Source organism: Oryctolagus cuniculus, chromosome 1, assembly GCF_964237555.1.
Source record: "Oryctolagus cuniculus chromosome 1, mOryCun1.1, whole genome shotgun sequence".
NCBI classification, from domain to species: Eukaryota; Metazoa; Chordata; class Mammalia; order Lagomorpha; family Leporidae; genus Oryctolagus; species Oryctolagus cuniculus.
This window is the reverse complement of record NC_091432.1, coordinates 64,765,519-64,783,273: the sequence shown is the minus strand read 5'-3', so window position 1 is coordinate 64,783,273 and position 17,755 is coordinate 64,765,519. Positions and strand designations below refer to the sequence as shown.

The following is a 17,755-nucleotide window of genomic DNA, read 5'->3' as shown; positions in this document are numbered from 1 at the left end:
TGCACACCTACCCGGTGCCCACAGATGCAGGGGAACTGAAGAAAAGGCCACGGCAGCACACTTCCAGAGTGGAGATCAAGACAGACAAGACCACATGCTTTCCATTAAAATTTCTCCCATTCCAGCAGATAGCAAACAGAAGAGATGTTTTTAGATTTGTTAAGGAATTTTTTCCCCTGAGGAACAGCGCACACTTGGCCTTGTGCACTTACCTACCAGCACTTGTGGGACTCACACATGAGCAGCCTGTTTTCTTCATTTTCTTGTTGATGGTGCTTCTACACTAAAGGCATATCAAATGGGGCCCGCCCTGGCTTCCACAGCCGTTCTCTGCTGGGGCTCAGTGTAGGTGAATGAGCTAGAGGTGGCTGGGCCTGTACCCGGAGCAGGTGGGCTTTCCCTGAAGACACAGCACAATGATTGCACAGTAGCCAATATTGCCCCCTTTCTTGTGACCTTGGGGGGCACTGCCCTGCCCTGAGAATAGCACCTTGTTTACAGTTCCCTAGGGCTCACCAGTGGGGTCTGGATGAGTGGGCCTTGAATCTAACACACAAGCCACCTCAGACGCTGGTATGGTGGACAGGCCCTGAGCCAGTGCTGCAGAATTGCTGCTTCCTGGGTGGACCTGCCCGTGCAGTTCTTGCCAGTGCAGACCCTCGGCAGCCAGACCCCCCAGTTGGAGGGAGGAACTCAATGTCAGGCGTTTCCCTGGAGCTAATAGATTCCAGGACTCATTTTTTTTTTCCTTCTGCCTACTAAAGAAGCAGAAGGCCTGCACACCCTGCAGTTAGGCTGTTTCTGGTCATGCTCTGCAGCTTCTTGCCAATAGCACTCAAAGTGGGATCTGACTTTCAGGATCGCATGTTGTAGGCTGTCTCCTAAACACTGTTGTAGTTACCTTGTCTGCTCCGTCCCACTGCTACTGTTGCAGCTTTTCCCTGGGCCACTGTCCTTATTTGCTGCCAGGCCCCTCCTCCTCTGGTCTTGCCCACTCAGAACCCCTTTCCACACTGTTGCTGGAGTCATCTTTGTCAATTAGAAAACTCAAACTCCCCAGTTTAAAATCCTCCAGTGGTTTCCTTTTTACTAATAAATCCTATCCTTTAGCCTGGCACTCAAATCCCTGCCCAATATGTCTCCTAATCTCTTTTCTCATTTCCTGCCACTTTCCCCACACGCCATAAACTCTAACCATTGTGTACTATTGCAGTGTCCCTTCTGCGTCATGTGCTTACTTCCATGACTTTACACATAGAATGAATATGTTTTTCTTTGTCCTCAGCCCCACCTCTGACCCACTTCTCGTGGTCATTGTTCAGGGCCAACTAAAGCACTCCCTCTGAAAGGCCAGTCCCAGCTCTCCCAGACCTGTTCTTCATTCCCTCCTCAATGCTCTGATAAAACCCCAGCATTCCCTGATTGATACACACGAACAACGTGTGTAGGAATATAGATTAATTTAAATAACCTGCATTTTCCCCCATTAGACTGTAAAGTCTATTGTAAAGAACCTAGCATCATGCTTGGCACAGGGTAAACATTTCCCAGATGTTAAATGTTATGATGATGGTAAAAAATAAATAAATAAATCTGTATTAAGTCACATTAGGCCTTCACTGACCACCATCACTAGAGTCTTGTCATGTCAGTTCAATTAAAAATCTTTTAATGACTTATTTATTTTTTTGAAAAGCAGAGTTATGGAGAGAGGGAGAGAAAGAGATCTTCCATTCATTGGTTTACTTCCAAAATGCCACAGCAACTGGGGCTGGGCCAGGCTGAAACCAGGAACCCAGAGCTCCATCTGGGTCTCCTCCATGGGTGGCTGAGGCCTAAGGACTTGGGCCATCATCCACTGCCTTCCCAGGTGCATTATCAGGGAGGTGGAGAGGAAGAGCTCCGATATGGGATGCTGGCATCACAGCTGGTAGTTTAACCCACTGTGCCACAATGACCACCCCCAATTAAAATGTTTTAAAAATCAGGGAGAGGGACACCATCAGTAAAAGAGTATACAAGGCAGGAAGAAAAACAACTATTTTCAGGGAAGGGAATTTTTAAACTGAAGTCTGATCAGTGGTGAAAACCCAGGGGAAGATGGAAGAAACTGGGTCTGTTGGTTAGATTTGAACAAACTCAAGGAGAATGACTGATATCTTCATACCTCTAACAGGCTGTCCGGTGAGGATAAAACTAGGATCAGTCTCTGAGAAGGTGTTTCGGGTGAGAGTCTTCGTAGGGCAGATTTTCCCTAACCTTCAGGGCTGTCTGACAGCAGCTGTGACTGAAGAGCTTCTGAGCATAGTGCATTGGAAGTGGCGCTGGTAGAGGCCTGAGGCCAGCCCTGCAAGCCGTCCCACAGTGTATTCTTGTGCTGAGTGGCAGACTGGTCTCATCACCTCTAATACTCGTTCTAAAGTTGTAATTCAGTGCCTGTGGTACTTTATGATAATATGAGCATGACCTATGGTAGGACACTGAGTAGGAACAGAACAGTTTAAAAAAAAAAAAACTATCTTTAGGTAAATTGACTTTTCAGAATGATTTCCAGGGCTGGCGCTGTGGCTCACTTGGTTAATCCTCCGCCTGCAGAGTTGGCATCCCATATGGGCGCCAGGTTCTAGTCCCGGATGCTCCTCTTCCAGTTCGACTCTGCTGTGGCCTGGGAGGGCAGTGGAGGATGGCCCGGGTGCTTGGGCCCCTGCACCCGCACAGGAGACCAGAAGAAGCACCTGGCTCCTGGCTTCGGATCGACATAGCTCCAGCCGTTGCGGCCATCTGGAGAGTGAAGCAACGGAAGGAAGACCTTTCTCTCTCTCTCTCTCTCTCTCTCTCTCTCTCATTGTCTGTAACTCTACCTGTCAAATAAATATATTAGAAACAAAATCTTAAAAAAAAAAGAATGATTTCCTATTTTCCATGGCTTTGAAAATGACATCAGAGAACATTGGCAGAGTAAATGGCAGCCCAGTCTGGAGGTTTGCTGTGAGAAGACTCCTGTTTTGAGGAGAGGTGGGGTGGTTGGTAGGCGTGACATCACTCACTTAGCAGCCTGAATCTGGGCCCCTCTTTACTTAGTTGATGGCACTGTTAATACCCTCATCTCTAAAATACATCTAATAATAAATTTTATACAGTTAGGGTGAAGATTACATCAGATAAAGAAGTCTTAGCATACAGTGCAGAACAAGGTACAGATTAAAAATTACACTCCTTGTCTTTTCAGAAGAATAAAGACTTTTTTGTTTGTTTTGGTTTGGGTCACCCTGGCATCGGTAGATTTCTTGTTAATGTCTTCATCACTGAAGTGTCCCCTGTTGCCGGAGCAGTCGATCCTCTTTGCCTTCCTGAGGAGTCAGGGAGTGCATCCCCCACCAGCTTTTGGATACTTTGCTATTTTTAGCTCTAAAAGAGCAAGTAGTTTCAGAATTAGCCTCCTGATTTCTGTTGAAAGTAATTTTTAATTTCCATGTTTATAAAAAATCTTTTGTTTCTTTAGTCCTAATCCTAGTAACAACAAGAAAAGAGGATTAGATTCTATTGACATCTCTTAAAGCAATTTCAACATACACGTCAAAATCCAAGGAAAACTGGTCACTCCTACAGCCTTTGAGATACAAAAGAGAAACGTTCACGTACGTTCATTTGTTCTCTTCACTCTTGACCATCAAAAAATATAAGTGGCAAAGGAGCAGCTATGTTTCCAAGGACCAAGTTGTAGTTATTTGGCGTTGCTTTTCAGATATTCTTCTCAGAGCTACCCCTGGCTTGCTGAGTAATCTTATCCCAAAAGTCACTTCACCTCTGAGCCTTCGTTTGCTTGTCCACAAAATAAAGTTGATTTGTGGACAACAGGTGCCATCTTACGTATAAGCAGTGGTTGACATATAAGCGGCAGGTTCTTTCAGCTCAGTGTACCTCACCACTCCTGCGCGCTAGCAGACCCATTCGGCCCAGGGAGGATGGGGACATGGAAGGTATTCTGCTCACATGGCTGGGGCAGAGCCTTTCTGGATGTCTTCCGAGTGTGATGGGAGGAGATTTCCAACAGGAATAGTCACAGACTAGCAAGTTTCACTGGAAACTTTCGTACTAGTTTTGGGATACAGGCAGTGATCACATAAACAAGTAAATGTATTGTCGTGTGTCACCTAAGGACAGGTGGGGATACTCTGAGAAGTGGGCTGGTCAGCCATTTGGTCCTTGTGCAAAAACATGAGAGCGTACTTAAACAAACCTAGACAGTGTGGCCTACTACACACCTGAGCTCTACAGTGTAGCCTATTGTTCGTACACTCCAGACCTGTATGGCATGTTACTGTAAGCAGGTGGTAACATAATTGTAAATATTTGTATGTCTAAACATACCTAAATAGAAAAAAAGTGCAGTAAAAATATCAAGTGAGGGGCGGGCTAGTTGGAATGCTGCTGTGCCTAGGGTCAGTGCCCAGCTCTGGCTCCTGACTCACCTTCCTGCTCATGCAGACCCTGGGAGGCAACTCTGATGGCTCAAGTTATTGCCACACATGTGGGAGAGCTGGGTTAAATTCCCAGCTTTGGCCTGAGCCTAGCCAGGCCATCGTGGGTATCTAGGGAATGATCAAGTAGGCAGAAGCTCTCTGTCTCTGCCTGCTAAATAAATAAATAAGAATTTAAAAAAAAAAAAAGACATGGATGGAAGAAAACTGTTTCTAAAAGTACTAAGTGATATCTTCCTGCTAATGAACAACCTAGGAGGTAGTCGTGCTAGCTCAAGTGCTTGTCTCTGTGGAGCAGTGGGTTAGGCTGCCGCCTGCAACAGTAGCATCCTGTATCAGCCCCTGTTCAAGGCCTGGCTGTTCTGCTTCCAGTCCAGCTTCCTGCTATTGCTCCTGGGAAAGCAGCAGAAGATGGCCCAAGTGCTTGGGCCTCTGCCACCCATGTAGGAGACCTAGATGGAGTTCCTGGCTCCTGGCTGCAGTCTGGATCAGCCCTGACCATTGTGGCTATTTGGGGAGTGAACCAACAGATGAAAGATCTGTCACTCTGCATTTCAAATAAATATTAAAAAAAAAAAAAGTGCTTGTCTCTATCACACAAATGGGAGACCCAGATTGAGTTCCAGGCTTCTGGAATCAGTGAACCAGCAGGTAGAAGATAGATCTTTCTCTCTGTCTCTCACCCTCTGTCACTCTTCCTTTCAAATAGAAATAAATAATTTTAAGACAAAGTTATGGAAAATGTGTATTTTGAAAAAAATGCATAGATTTCAAAATGTTTTGTATGAGAATAAACTTTTAATTCTATTTTTCCAAGAACTTTTTGAGATACCCTTGCATCTACCAATTCAAGTGAATTCAAAGTAATTCTACTTGAAAGCATTAAAGGAAGATTCTATAATTGTTAAAAACTAAAAGACATCTCTTCCATGACCCTGAGTACAGATTTCAGTTATGACACTGTATCACGTGGCTTCCCAGATTAAGTCCCTGACTTTCTCCTTGAGATGTGACATCCCCGCAGATTGCTAATTAAGAGACAACAGTTGATCGCCTCCCTCCTAAAATCAGAAAATGATTGAGGGGTAAAGAAAGATGACTTCTTTGGAGTTGGAGAGGATTTAGGGAACAGCATATTAACAGAGATACACTATTAAAGCTCCAATATTTACAAATCCCAAAGAAGCTTTTAGGGATTTAGGGATTTAATCTTTAACTTTTAAAACCAGCTTTCCATTGTCAGTCAAAATACAAATGAGCACTTAAAAATTGTGGGGAGCAGTGAGACAGGCACTTACACACTGCTAGTGCAAGCACAAATGACGGTCTTTGTCAGCAAAGAAAACTCTTAGTAAGTCACTCCTCATCACCTCCACTGCTGTTGCACTGGTCTGAGCCCTACCCTCTGTGGCCAGGAGTTTGCAGTAGCTTCCCACCTGTTCTCTTTGCTTCTCAACCCTTGCCCCCTTGCCCAGCTGGGGAACAGCCAGTCCATGGGCCATACAAAGCCCATGAAATCATTTGGCCCTGCCAAGGCAATTGCATGCGGGACTCAAAATTCAATAAATCTCCAGCTGGCTAATTTTTAAGCTGATAATTTTTGCATGGCCCACAAATGATATTAAAAATATCCAATGGCTTTGGTAGAAAAAAGTTTCCCCACCTCTGCTAGAGTGTTTTCAGCACTGCAATCCAAGTGGCCCTTTTGAAACATAAGTCACATCATATTCTTCTTCTGCTTAAGACCCTGGGATGACTTGTCATTTCACTCAGGATAAATCTTAAGCCCTCCTAGTAGCCTGTAAGACCTCCCCTGAACTGGCCAGCCCTTTATCTCCCTGCCTCCCACTACTACTACCGACCCCTCGTCTATTCCGCTCTAGCCACTCTGGCCGCTCAGCTGTCCCACTGACAGGTCAGGTCCCTCATGCTCTCAACATAGAGCCTTTGCCTCTTTGTCTGAGGTGCTCTTCCTTCAGCTAACAGGTTGGTTAACTCTTGTTTCCCTCAAGTCCGTGGAAATCCTGCCTTCATGCTGTGTTTTACCCTGGTTAGCCTGTTCCGTGCTGTGCTGCCCTCACCCTCAGCACAGTGGCACTTCAGATACCTTTACTCGGCTTTCTCTCAGCACCTGGGACTGTTTCTGTTTCCTGTTTATCCTAAGTTGCACTAGGGTGGGGATCTTTGTTTTATTGGCTAAGTCCCCCAATCAGTACTGGCACAGAGTAGATACTCACATATTTGTTGAATGGGTGGGTGAACTTTAATAAAACTTTAAAAACTTTAAAAATCTCGTTTTTAGAACTCATCCCTTTAAAAAAGAGTTGCAGCCAAAGATTTATTTGAGTTTTTTTGTTATTATTATTGGTTGAAATTGTTCAGGTATGGGTGTTTGGCACAGCAGTGAAGATGTCCTTGGAATTCCTGTATCTTATATCTTAGCACCTGCTGCATTCAAGTCCCAGTACTTCTCCTTATTCCAGCTTCCTTCTAACGTGCACCCTGGGAGGCAGCAGTGATGGCTCAAGAAAGTGAAAAGGCAACCCGCAGAATAGGAGGAAATATTTGTAAAGCACATGTCTGATAATGGTTTTGTTAGATTTATTTATTTGATAGGTAGAGTTACAGACAGTGAGAGGGAGAGACAGAAAAAGTTCTTCCATCTACTGGTTCACTCCCCAAATGGCCGTAACGGCCAGAGCTGGGCCAATCTGAACCCAGGAGCCAGGAGTCTCCTCCAGGTCTCCCACATGGGGTACAAGGGACCATCTTCCTCTGCTTTCCCAGGCCATAGCAAAGAGCTGGATTGGAAGAAAAGCAGCCATACTAGAACTGGTGCCCATATGGGATGCCGGTGCTGTACACAGAGAATTAACCTACTGCGCCACAGTGCCGGCCCCATATGATGATGGTTTTAATACTCAGAATATTCAAGGGTACTTCAGAAAGTTCCCAGAAAACAAAGTTTTATTTGTGTTGCAAAAATAAAAATTGAAATCCATGCATAATTTTTTGTAATACATATTTTCTGCTACTTTTAATTTTTCATGAACTTTTTGACAATAACTCCTACAAGACAACAGACAACCCAGCTTAAAAATGGGAAAATGATTTGAATGACATTTCTCCAAAAAAGACATACTAGGGCCAAATAAACACATGAAGAGATATCAACATTTATTAATAATTAGGGAAATATAGATCAAAACCACAATGATACATCACTTTACATCTGTTATGATGGCTTTAATTTTTTGTTTGTTTGTTTGTTTTTTGACAGTCAGAGTGGACAGTGAGAGAGAGAGACAGAGAGAAAGGTCTTCCTTTGCCGTTGGTTGACCCTCCAATGGCCGCCGTGGCCGGCGCGCTGCGGCCGGCGCACTGCGCTGATCCGATGGCAGGAGCCAGGAGCCAGGTGCTTTTCCTGGTCTCCCATGGGGTGCAGGGCCCAAGCACCTGGGCCATCCTCCACTGCACTCCCTGGCCACAGCAGAGAGCTGGCCTGCAAGAGGGGCAACCGGGACAGAATCCGGCGCCCCAACCGGGACTAGAACCCAGTGTGCCGGCGCCGCTAGGCGGAGGATTAGCCTAGTGAGCCGCGGCGCCGGCCGATGGCTATAATTTTTTTCCAAAGGGAAAATAACAAACCTTGGTAAAGATGTAGAGAAATCTGAACACCCATACAGTATTGGTTAGGACTAATTTTGATGCAGCCATTGGGAAGCACAGCTTGGTTTAAAAGCTAAACATACATGTGGGCACTTGGTGTAGTGGTTAAAATGCCACTTGGCACACCATTTAGCATAGCAGAGTGCCTGGCTGTGTCCAGTCCAGTTTCCTGCTGATGCGCATTCAGGAAGGTAGCAGATAGTGGCTCAAGTACTTGGGTTCCCGCTAACCCACTGTGGGAGACCCAGATTGAGATCTAGGCTCCTGGCTTCAACCTAGGCTAGCCATTTGGGGAGTGAGCCTGTGGATGGCTGATCTCTCTCTTTCTCTGTCTTCCCCTACTCTCCCCATCATTCTGCCTGTCAAACAAATAAAGAAATCTTCAGGAAAAAAAAAAAAAAAAGAGCCCTTATCAGCAAACTGCTATGTATTACATTTAGTTTTGTATTCCTGAAACTTTGTTTATTGTGGTAAAGTATATATAACATAATGGGGCCAGGCATTGTGTGTAGCAGGTTAAGCTGGCACCTGCAACGCTGGCATCCCATATGGGCACCGTTTCATGTCCCAGCTGCTCCACTTCCAATCCAGCTCTCTGCTAATATGCCTTGGAAAGCAGCAGAAGTTGGCCCAAGTACCTGGGTCCCTGGACCCATGTGGGAGACCCAGATGAAGCTCCTGGCTCCTGGCCTGGCCCGTCCCAGCCCCAGCCATTGCAACTTTTGGGAGAGTGAATCAGTGGAAGGAATATCTCTCTCTGTCGCTCCTCTTCCTCTCTGTAACTCTGCCTTTCAAATAAATAAAATAAATATTTAAAAATGATTTTAAAAATTGTGTAATATAAAATTTGCAATTTTTACCATTTTTATTTAACCATTTTTAAAATTTATTTAACAAGCAGAGTGACAGAAAGACAGAGATCTTCCATTCCTAAATGGCCACAATGAATGGGGCTGGACTAAGCTGAAGCCAGAAGCCAAGAACTCCTTCCTGTTCTCCCATGTGGGTGGCAAGGACCCAAGCATGTAGGCCTCTTCCACTGCCTTCCCAGGTACATTAGCAGGGAGCTGGATTAGAAGTGGAGCAGCCAGGACTCAAACTGGTGTTCCGATAGGAGATACTGGCATTACAGGTGGCAATTTAACTCACAATGTCACAACACCAGCTTCATAAAGGCTCTTAAGAGCTGATTATGAGTGTCTCTTCCCAACTGCTCATTAACTTGTGATGTTGGTAGCTTCCAATTAGTGATGGAGGGCAATTGGCAAATGCTATAAAACAGCCTTTGCCTCAACCTTTTCAAGCCCATTGTTAAAATACCTACCAACACAGCACTGCATATCTGTGTGTAAATATACATGGAAACTATTTGGGGGGGTGGGGGGTGGCTAATGTTGTGGTGCAGCGAATCAGACCGCGGCTTGTGATGCTGACATCCCGTATCAGAGCACCAGTTTAAGTCTTGGCTGCTCCGCTTCTGATCCAGCTCCCTGCTAATGTCCCTGGGAAAATAACAAAAGATGGCACAAGTACTTTGGCCCCTGCCACCCATGTGGGAGAACTGGATGGAGTTCCAGGCTCCTGGCTTTGGCATGGCCCAGCCCCAACCATTGTGGCATTCATGTGGGGAGTGAAACAGCAGATAGAAGATCTCTCTGTCCTCTGTCAATCTGCCTTTCAAATAAACAAAATAAATATTAAAAAAAAAAAAAAAAAGAAAGAAAGAAACCATTTGGAGGGATAGTGCTAGACTGCTAACAGTGTTCCCCCATGGGAAGGACAGTGGTATTGCACCAAGAATGTGGAAGTAAAAAAACTTTTTACCATATATGCTTCTATGTTGTTTCCATTTTGTAACAGTGAGGATACAGACATAGTTCTTGTATCACTTTTTTAAAATAGACCAAATATATATGTATATATATAAATATATATAAGTATTTATAAGTATATAAATATATATTTATATATACTTATATATAAATATATATAAGTATTTATAAGTATGTTGCTGGCACCGCAGCTTAATAGGCTAATCCTCCGCCTTGCGGCGCCGGCACACCGGGTTCTAGTCCCTGTCGGGGCACCGGATTCTGACCCGGTTGCCCCTCTTCCAGGCCAGCTCTCTGCTGTGGCCAGGGAGTGCAGTGGAGGATGGCCCAAGTGCTTGGGCCCTGCACCCCATGGGAGACCAGGATAAGCACCTGGCTCCTGCCATCGGATCAGCGCCGTACGCTGGCCTCAGCGTGCCGGCTGCGGCGGCCATTGGAGGGTGAACCAACGGCAAAGGAAGACCTTTCTCTCTGTTTCTCTCACTGTCCACTCTGCCTGTCAAAAAAAAAAAAAAAAAAGCATTTATAAGTATAAATACATACATATATATTTGGTCTATTTTAATATATATTTTATGTATTTATTTATATTTACATTTATTCACATATATATTTTTTATATATTTGGTGTAGATAGATAGATAGATAGATTGATTAGTGTTAGTGACTATCCCCTGAGAAACTGAAAGCTGGTCGTGTATATTTTTTAAAAGAGCCCATGTTGAGCTTGAAGGCCAAACCTAGGACTTAGGTTCTGTTTCTTGAAAAATCTGCCTTTCTTCTTGCCTAGCTGAATGAAGCTTTTCTCATCTCTTTGTAGGTTATCCCACAGCCTACCCGGCAGCAGCCCCTGCCTACAATCCCAGCCTGTACCCGACCAATAGCCCCAGTTATGCTCCAGGTAAGGAGAAAGTAGGGGCAGCAATGGTGAATGGGGTGGGAGGTGGGGCTCTAACTGGAAAAACAAATCCCCCTGCTGGCTCAGCCTGGCCAGCCGGAGAGTCCCCTTGGGGAACTGGGGCAGCTCAGCCTCCGGGTAGGGGTGGGATGGAATCCCTCCATGCTCCGTGAGACTGAAGGTTGCCCATTGCCCCCTGTGCTGGTATGTCGGAGATGTGCATCCTCACGGAACCTGTCCTGCTCTCCCAGGCAATGTCCAGGTCCATTCTTTGCTCAGTTTCCCCTGAGGCTGCCACTGGGAAACACATACACAGCCACAGCAGACTCATGGGCTGTGGATTTGCAAGAGTGAGAGACTTGCCACCAGAGGGAAAGAGCTGGTCTTCAGGCTGAGACAAGCTGCTTGTTTTTCTGAAACAGGAAAGGCTCGATGCTCCTTGCATCAGAGTTGAAATGGATTTGAAAATGCTGAGAACGTCTGTCTGCCTGGGGCCGAGAGCATTGCAGAGGCTTTACCCCGACCCTAACCACCATGCTTAGCCCATGCTTTAAGGTCCTAGGTTCGAATCCTCATTACCCCACTCACTAATTAGAAAGGCCTTGGGCAAGTCACTCACCTCTCTGAGACTCCGCCTTGCCTCACACGTACAGCTGGTTTTCTGTAAGTTCTCTTCGTTACTCAGTAGTATTTATTTGTTGAAAGTTTTACATACATACTGGGATAGAAAAGCTAAAAGATGTCATCTTCACCTGAAGGGCTTGCGGGCCATTTGGCAACCTGGCATATGAACAAATTATTTGCAGTGAGTATTGTACAAGGAACCCTGCCAAGAGGAGGGAAAAGTGTCTACCTGGGCATGGAGGTGTGAGGAGGCTTCACTGAGAGGCTAGCAGGGAACTCCAGAGGGAGACCCACATGCAGGCAGACGAGCATTTCAGGCAGAGCGGAGACAGCAAAGGCAAGGAGAGGCAAGCGGCGGCACTGTTGGGTACCTAGACGTAGAGGGGACAGTTGAAGGCTGGCCTGTGAGAGGCTGGATGGATCTAAACGACAGAGGCATACAGGTACATTTAGAAAAAGCCTTGAACACCATTTTCTTTTTTTTAAGATTTATTTGTTACAGAGAGAAAGTGAGATCTTCCATACACTGGTTCATTCCCCAATTGGTCACAACGGCCAGAGCTAGGCCTATCCAAAGCCAGGATCTTCTTCCTGGTCTCCCACATGGGTGCAGGGGCCCAAGGATTTAGGCCATCTTCTACTGCTTTCCCAGGCCATAGCTGAGAGCTGGATCAGAAGGGGAGCATCTGGGACTCAAACCAGTGCCCATATGGGATGTTGGCATCAAAGCAGTGGTTTTATCCACTACACCACAACACTGACCCCCAAGTTTAACTTTTGACACAACACAGAAGCCCTCATCTAATTTGATTTTCCCCAAGTTTATGTTCTGTTGAAGGTCAGCATATTTCTAAGCTATGACTAAAGTAACCCAGGCCGTTTTCTCAGAAACCCACAAAATCCATGAGAGGGCAGTGTTAGCACTTGTGTTAGAAAACCCAGACTAAGAGTGGGCAGATGGGGGCTGTGGCAGGAACTCGCTTCTGTTAGGTGTGACCTTGGGAAGATGCCTTTCACTCTGGAATCACACACACACATACACACACACACACACTTAACACCCTCGGTCTGTTCTGTTTTGGGGCAATGACCTCTGCAGTCATAGGTCTCCCGAGCTGTGGAGAATGTTCCTGCCGTGCAGAAACTGGCTCAAGGTCAGAGAGGACAGTGTCGCTCCTCAGCTTCCTGCCAGGGGCAGCCGTTTATGAACAGAGAGGTGCCTGCATGGCAGGAGTAGATGCCTGCCAAGGAGCCAGGCTCGCAGGTTTAAATGTCTTTCAGCTGCTTCAAGGAGACCAAGAAGTTGCTTCAGAGAGAGCTATTTTTAGCAGCTCAGCGCCCCCTAAGATGTCATCTGTCTGGGATGCAGGAGGCGGTTTCCCTGTTTCATTGTTTCTGAAAACCAGATGGACATTTAGAGCTTTTCCCTCAAGCTCTTAATGATCCAGAGATCGTTCTTATGAGCTATTGGGTGCCACAGGAGGCAGGATCCAAGCACAACTTGGTTTTCAGAATCTGAAGACCAGCGGATTTGTCTTGTCAGTGGTGATCTGATTTTAAATCCAAGTTAGGAGAAACAGGTAGCTGGTGAAGTGCAGACCCACGGAGTCTGTTGCAAAGCATTCTCCTCAGTCGTCTCACTCGATTCCATAGCAGCCCTAGAAAGTACATTCTCCCCATTTTGCTTATGACAAACCTTATGAGAGGTAGGGGAAAGGAAAGTGTGTTTTCTGAACACCTGCCTTGCTCCAGCCACTTGCAAGCCATGGTACACTCATTTATTTTAACCTTACTCTTGTGTTAGAGCTTCTTCCCTCCAAGATGAGTTGTCCAGAGTTCTACAGCTACCAGCAGTACACTGGAATTCAAACCTAGCTTGTCTGATCCCTGTCTGCGCTCCCTCCACAGCACCACACTGTCCTGGATGTTTGGGAATGGGGTGCCTCTGCAGGGGACCCAGCTCTTCTGTTGGTTTTTATGGTTATTTGAAAGGTAGAGTGACAGAGAGGAGCCTTCCATCTGCTGATTCACTCCCCAATTGGCTGCAACAGTTGGGGCCAGGCCAGGCTAAAGCAGGAGCCTAGAACTCCATACTGGTCCTCTGATTGGTGTTAGGGGCCCAAGTGCTTAGGCTTTCTTGGGACTCAAATCGGCATTCCCATATGGGATACTGGTATCACCAGCCCTAGCTCAGCTGGCTGCACCATAACGCTGGAGCCTGTTTTGGGTTTTACAGGCAGCTTTTCAAGGCCAGCCTAGCTAATGTCCCTGAACCTTTACTTCTTCTAATGTGTAAAGCCTCAGTCATGTGTGAAGTCCCTCTGCTGTTCTGGGGAGAAATGAAATATATTCTAATCATGAACGAGCAGGAGGTTGGGCTTGTTCACATCCAGGCAGCTTCTGGGTCAGCTGCCTAAAAGATGCCGTGGCACCCAGGGAGGCCTTCCTCCACAATGAGTGGACTTTCCTAGATGGCAAGTCTGCCACCCTTTCCAGGGCAGAGGCACCTGGCACCCTATGCATTGTTTCCTGTGCAGCCCAGGGGAAAATATCTCAGGACAAAGTCTGTTTTTGTAACTACAGTGTATACAACTTGACACAGATTCATAGTGGTAATTTCAACTAACGTTTCTATCCAACAGAGTTTCAGTTCCTGCATTCCGCTTATGGTATGAGAGCTATTTTTCCTCATCTGTATTTCAGCCTATGAATGTGTTCTCTCGTAACAATGGTAGCCCCCCCCCCTTCCTCCCCAAATCCCCTGCCCTAGGCTTGGGCTCCCCCAGGTGGCTCAGCAGCAGTTCCTGAAGCATGCAGGAACATGTCTGATGGTGCAAAATCATGGGTTGGAGACACACGCGAACCGTCCTCTAGGGCAGCAGTGAAGGACCATGGCACTAAAAGGCATCTCTCATCCTAACCTGGCTGCCAAATGAAAACAAATCAAAATTCTAGGGCCTATTTGTGGCTCTTCTGTTGGCCTTGCAGCATCCTCTATAAAAAAAAAAAAAAAAAAAGTCCTTGGATTATGCCTATTAGAACCCAAAAAAACCACTCTGGCCCAGGATCAGATTTTCTATCTCCATTGGCAGTCTGACATGTTTGAAGACCTGGTTGAATATATAGAGTGTGTTCCCTTAGCCCAGATCTTGAACTCTGGGCGTTTTCCTGGGTGGTGAGAGGGAGCGAGGGTGCCTACCATGCTAATAAGCTGGGGACCAGAGCTGGGTTCTCTGGGCTGTGTGGACTCCAGGCCCAAGGCACCACAGGAACTTCTGGGCACCTGTGAGGGTCCCAGCAGTGTAACTTGATTAGGTCCTTTTTGTCGTAGACAGGAAGGGACCATGGGAAGGACTTGCCACTTCCCCCACCCCTCACCTGGGCTGTGCTGCTCAAGACCGTGTTTTTGTAAAACCCTTGCACACTTTCTCAACCTGGAATTATTTGGATGCTGGAAATTGGATCTGTGTGTGGCACATCTTTCAGGAGATGAGCTGTGAAATTTCTCCATGCCCCTGTTGTGGCTGTGTGGTCTTGGGCAACTTGCTAATGTCTCCAGACAATGGATAAAGTGTTTTATCCCACTTGACCTCTGAGGCTCCTTTAAATGCTAACAGCTTGTCTTATTATTAGTGCATGTTTGCTAGTCACAGGCCTATTTGTCTTATCATTTATGGGGAATCAGTTTTGGTCTGCATCAGGGTGTATGCAGTTGGACAGAAGACTCCATCAGAAGTTAGGGACACTCGCATGTTCCCTGGCCCTTGCAGGTACAGCACCTAAATGGATGGAGCTCTTTAGTTACAGTATGCTGTGTGCCAGGCCCTAAGCTGGCCATTTGAAGATACAAAAACCAGTAAGACAAGGTCCCTGTTCTCAGGAGCTTATGGATTAGTGGCAAGACAAGCCATCAAGTACAGGGGTGTCTGAGAATCAGTGGAACTGGGATGTCCAACTGTTGAGGGGTCTTCAGCAAGCTAATGAAAAATGCACATTATGAAAAAGCTATGTATAGATTTTAAAACTTTTGCACCAAAAGTAAACATCTTTTAACTGCATTTTTCCACAAACTTCTTGAAGTACCCTCCTATAGAGGATGCATGAGGGAAGGGCCTGTGGTCAAAGCAGGAAGAAGAAAAGATGACATAGTGGGGGTGAGCCTTCAGCGCGTGCCTGATGCATTCGTGTTTACCAGGTGGAATTCGGAAGACAGGCCGCAAGGGCTAGTGAGCAGCGTGGGACAGACGTGGGGGGGGGGGGGGAGGAAGCATCCTCTGATGGGAACAGTAAGCAGTTTGCACGGCTGTAGTGAGAGTAAGACAGGAAGAGTAGTCTAGGCGCAGCCCCATCCTTAGGACTCGATCATGGGGTGCCGAATACTACACAGGAGTTCAAACTTCAGCCTGCAGGCAGTGGAGAACCATGAAATATTTTTAACAAAGCAGGGGTTGTGATTGGGTCCAAATCTTAGATCCAAGACTTGGGCTGAAGGTTGGAGGTGAGAGGGTGCAGGTTTCAAAGCAAATGAACAGTGAGGAGGCAGCTGCTGTAGAGCTGGCACAGCTGTGGGGTGAAAGAGTAGACAGACACCAGCACTAGAAACCATGAGGCTGATCACTTTATTATTCACTCTCACATCAGTACTATGAAGCGGTCAGGGACGATTATCATTGCCATTGTTAAGACAACAAAGCTAAAGCTTAAAAGGTTGAATGACTTGCCCAAGGTCCCACAGCTGATACATGGCAGAGCCCAGGCAGGAACTTGCTTTTTCCTGACTCAGTGCATGGTTCAGGATGATGGTCCCTTGCTGCCTCTCCTCCTTGTCAGTGTGTTTAACAGATTGTTCAAGTGTCAGAGGGCGTGAGGGCCCCGTGTTCGGGGAAGTGAACAACCCAGCACCTGGATGGGGGCAGCGTGCTGTGACTGGCCGTGGCCCCTCACTGCCAGGGTTTCTTTCACTCTGTCCCTCTCGACTGAGGGATCACACACTACACAGGAAAGGGGGTCAGGCACACCAGACGGCAGTGGATAACTAAACAAGGTTTTACATCCAGATAGACCATTTAACTACTGCTCAGCTCACAACAGAAAGCATTTCCAGGAAGCGTATCTTTCACCCACGCAGGCAAGCCTGACACAGCCTCCTTTGTCACCTTGCCTCTAGAAGCTTCGGTTGGGGTTGTCTTCATCCCGCAGCTGAGCTCTGGATCATGACCACCAACAGGATGGTGTGCTTTAGACTTGCTCACGGAGGAGCAGGGCCTTAGAGTAACAGCTCCTGAGGTGAAGTTCACAGCTAGTCGGCCTTTGTTTCATATTTCTACATTTGTCTAAATTCTTCAGATATACTGAGAAGTACAGAAAATAGTGGTGTTTGTTTTCTTTAAATGGAACCAGAACAAGCCAGCTTTTATTCAGGAAAATGTCTAGTGTAGCTCACACGAGGAGTTGGGAAGGATAAGCAAAGGCGCAGTTGCACTGGCTTCTTCCCTGCTCAACTGGATCGTTGTTGGACTGTGTATCATGCTGTCTTGTTCACTCCCTGGTTGGCGTGTGGCTGTGTTGCATCCCCAGCTAGACCCCAAGTACTGTGTGTGCAGTGACCGTGACCCACGTGTGTTCCTGCTCACTGTGGCGCTCCCCTCAGTGCTGAGTGCAGTACAGGCCTCAGTCACTCTGGTGAATTTTTATGTACTTGTCACAGTCCTTCAGGCTAATATCAGTTATGGCAAAGGACACACGACTTGGAGGGAAAAACTGAAATGACACAGGCCCTCCGCATTCCTGCAGTCAGAGGCAGACCTCCTGCTCCCTGGTGGAGTCCCTGACTTCTCAGAACTCCTGTTTCACGTTACAGGGAGTCGTTTTGGATGACCACAGCTTCCCAGCCATGTGGAGTGGCAAGTCCTAAATTTGGACACTATAAGATTTTTCAACACTAATTGTATTCTTTAGTAATTCCCCTCCTGTTGCCTTCCCTCCCCAACCAGGAAAAGACCAAGGGAGTTGCCTAAAGCAGACTCCTCCTCCTGCAGTATCTACAGAGCCCTGTCTGGCCCTGGACCCTGTAGGGAACTCTGCTGCATCTCCATTGCTGTCGCCAGAATTCTCCTTTTAGTGTCACTTTCCTGCCCATGATTTCTTCATTTCTCAGCATCTGCTGTATATATTGCGGGCCATTAATGCAAGCGCAGAGTGAGCCCACAACAGCTACACTCCTAGCCTTGGGTCAACAAAAACAGCAGAGT

The 17,755-nt window shown here is 46.6% G+C and overlaps 1 protein-coding gene across 6 annotated transcripts in view; it reads left to right on the top strand.

Annotated features, from left to right (window-relative positions):
• The window catches only part of FAM168A (family with sequence similarity 168 member A), a 197,444-nt gene that overhangs the window by 164,665 nt on the left and 15,024 nt on the right, over positions 1–17,755 (top strand). For 3 of the 6 annotated variants that reach the window (XM_008264251.4, XM_008264278.4, XM_051822422.2), the window contains 2 exons: positions 10,803–10,883; positions 14,147–14,173. In XM_008264251.4, coding sequence (XP_008262473.1) covers positions 10,803–10,883; positions 14,147–14,173 — 108 coding nt within the window. The remainder of the gene's footprint in view (positions 1–10,802; positions 10,884–14,146; positions 14,174–17,755) is intronic. The other 3 variants (XM_002708711.5, XM_008264288.4, XM_070075104.1) reach the window with 1 other exon arrangement.